Source organism: Tupaia chinensis, unplaced genomic scaffold (assembly GCF_000334495.1).
Source record: "Tupaia chinensis unplaced genomic scaffold, TupChi_1.0 Scaffold000489_1, whole genome shotgun sequence".
Taxonomy (NCBI): domain Eukaryota; kingdom Metazoa; phylum Chordata; class Mammalia; order Scandentia; family Tupaiidae; genus Tupaia; species Tupaia belangeri.
Genome location: NW_006160001.1, coordinates 2,693,715 through 2,696,222, shown reverse-complemented (window position 1 = coordinate 2,696,222; position 2,508 = coordinate 2,693,715). Strand labels below are relative to the sequence as shown.

Here is a 2,508-nt window from a genome sequence, read left to right as displayed (position 1 = left end):
TGAAATTCTAGACTTTAAGCCATTTCTCTTGGAACTTTGAAGGCATCCGTCATGATATTTTAAGTTCCAATGTTGCATTTGACAAGTCTGATGCCATTTTTTTTTATTATTTTTCTTTTTTAAAAAGCAGGTATACTTTTATAAAATGTATAGTTTGATGGATTTTTACAGATACATTTACCCATGCAACTCCACACACATCACCAAACTAGAAGGTTCCTATATGTCTCTTATCTGACTTTTTCATTATAGGTTAGCTTTAGCTATCCTTCAATTTCAATTGTGTCTGGCTGCTTCAGCTCAATGGAATGTCTTTCATATTCATCCATGTTGTTGCATATATTAGATTTTCACTTGTTTCTATACCACATAGAATTATGTAATTTATCTTTTCTGTAGACAGGGTTGTTTTCTGATTTTGGCTACTATGAATGATGCTGCTATGAATGTTCTTGTACATGACTTTTAGACAATATACACACATATTTCTTTTCTTTTCTTTCTTTTTTTTTTTTTTTTTTTTTGAACAGCAGCATCTATGTATTGGACAACTCCAGGTTCTCTCCTAGTAAGGTACAGCCCATTGCTTTATTTGAGTATTGACAGATCAGCCAGTTAGGGGAGAGGAAAGGAAAAGGCAGATGCAACTGAAAGAGACAAGCATGTGGGAAAATGTACTATAGACTGTTTATTTTTGGTGGAAGGAAAAAAAGAACTTTAATATCCCACTCATTAGTAAAAGTGGGATAGGAAAACTTTGACTATTTTTAATCTGGTATTTATGTATATATTCTCATTTAATATGTACAGTTTATTTGCGCAAGACTACCATCCACTGGCAGAAAACTTGAACGTAAAAACAAGTATTAGGAAGGAAAAACTATTAACAAAAGGAAGCTTCAGAAGATGGCTTCAGGAGGGTGGCGGCGTGCAGGGCCTGGGACAGTGTCAGTAGAAGCAGACCGTGTGCAGAAAAGTCCTGCCACTCTTCTCCTCCAACTCCTGCAGCAGCTCGTCGATCTCGTTCTCCATGTCTTCCGTGTGCTGAATACACTGGCAGAGTTCACAGATGAGGAAGGACCCCAAGGTGGCCTCTTCATGGTTGTCCTGGACGCAAGACTACCATCCACTGGCAGAAAACTTGAACGTAAAAACAAGTATTAGGAAGGAAAAACTATTAACAAAAGGAAGCTTCAGAAGATGGCTTCAGGAGGGTGGCGGCGTGCAGGGCCTGGGACAGTGTCAGTAGAAGCAGACCGTGTGCAGAAAAGTCCTGCCACTCTTCTCCTCCAACTCCTGCAGCAGCTCGTCGATCTCGTTCTCCATGTCTTCCGTGTGCTGAATACACTGGCAGAGTTCACAGATGAGGAAGGACCCCAAGGTGGCCTCTTCATGGTTGTCCTGGATGTCCACATTGACCACATGCACTGGCTGGCAGGTCTCCTGTTCTCTGGAATTCAGATCTTCCACTACCTGGTCATAGACTCTTTCTTCACAAGTGAGGATCAGATCAAACAGGTCTTTGCAGTTCTGGAACCTTTCTGGCCGAGGCTTGATTCTCTTATTTCTGTCCAACATATGTAAGATGCCATTCTGTGTATAGAGTTCTTTGTCTTTCTTAAGAAGGTCATTGTACATCTGACCATATATGGTTTTGAAATCATAAACATTTGGCTTGTTGGGTGCTGGTCCTGGAAGCTTCACATGAGTCCCAGTTCCAAAGGATCGGACACTAAATCCTCGTTTGCTGAGGATGTTGTGTGCCTCCATACTTCGGTTCTGGTTGCTGGAACACACCTAGGCCACCCGCAGCGGCGACGATGGCTTAGCTGCGGCCGCACGGCTGGACCCACAACATTCCAGGAAACCCACCAGCTGGGGCGCTTCCGCGCGGGCCCACACACATTTCTTAAGTAAATGCCTTGGAGTGAAATTGCTAGATACTGGGGTTTTAGGCACTACCAGATAGTTGGACAGTTTCTCAGAATACATACACTATTCTTAACAATGAATTAGAGTTATAATTGCTATGTATCTTCCCAATATGTGATACCATCAACTTTTAAAATTTTAGACATCCCTGTGGGTGAGTTGTGCTATCTCATTGAGGTTGTCTTTTTACTTTTCCTAATGAGTAATTATGTTAGACATTTTTTCATATGTTTACTAACCAATTAGATATCCTCTTTTGTGAAGTGCCTACTCTTTATTTATTTATTTATTTTTGCCTATTTGTTTATGATCTCATTATACATTGTATACCTTCTGTGGCAGACTTGAGTAATTTCATCAACCTGAGGTTCCCATTCCTCAGTATGCAAGATTACACTTTCTGTTCCCTTGAAATGATGTATGGTCACATGACTCTCTGGCCAGTGAAATATGAATGGAAATATGCTGAAGCATATGTAGAGGTTTAAGTATGATTCTCCATCTTCTTTCTTTGCCAAGGCAATTAGCTAAATTCCACATAGTGGAGTCTCTGTCAGCCTCTGTCTATGAATGAGG

General features: G+C 40.6%; 1 protein-coding gene across 1 annotated transcript; it reads right to left on the bottom strand.

The window, feature by feature from the left end:
• Window positions 1-928: 928 nt before the first annotated feature.
• Window positions 929-1,787, bottom strand: LOC102477921 (RNA polymerase II subunit A C-terminal domain phosphatase SSU72). The gene is made up of 2 exons (XM_027774863.1): window positions 1,376-1,787; window positions 929-1,081 (listed from the first exon to the last, which is right to left on the bottom strand). Exons 1-2 carry the CDS (start codon window positions 1,768-1,770, stop codon window positions 949-951), a joined length of 528 nt encoding a protein of 175 aa, XP_027630664.1. The 5' UTR covers window positions 1,771-1,787; the 3' UTR covers window positions 929-948.
• Between the last annotated feature and the right edge of the window lie 721 nt (window positions 1,788-2,508).

Excerpts from the sequence above, each read along its gene's own strand:
- LOC102477921 (XM_027774863.1), bottom strand. The coding sequence starts at position 1,770 with ATGGAGGCACACAACATCCTCAGCAAACGAGGATTTAGTGTCCGATCC. Across the intron at positions 1,082-1,375 it reads CATGAAGAGGCCACCTTGGG|GTCCTTCCTCATCTGTGAAC; the intron begins GTCCTTCCTCAT and ends GGCCACCTTGGG.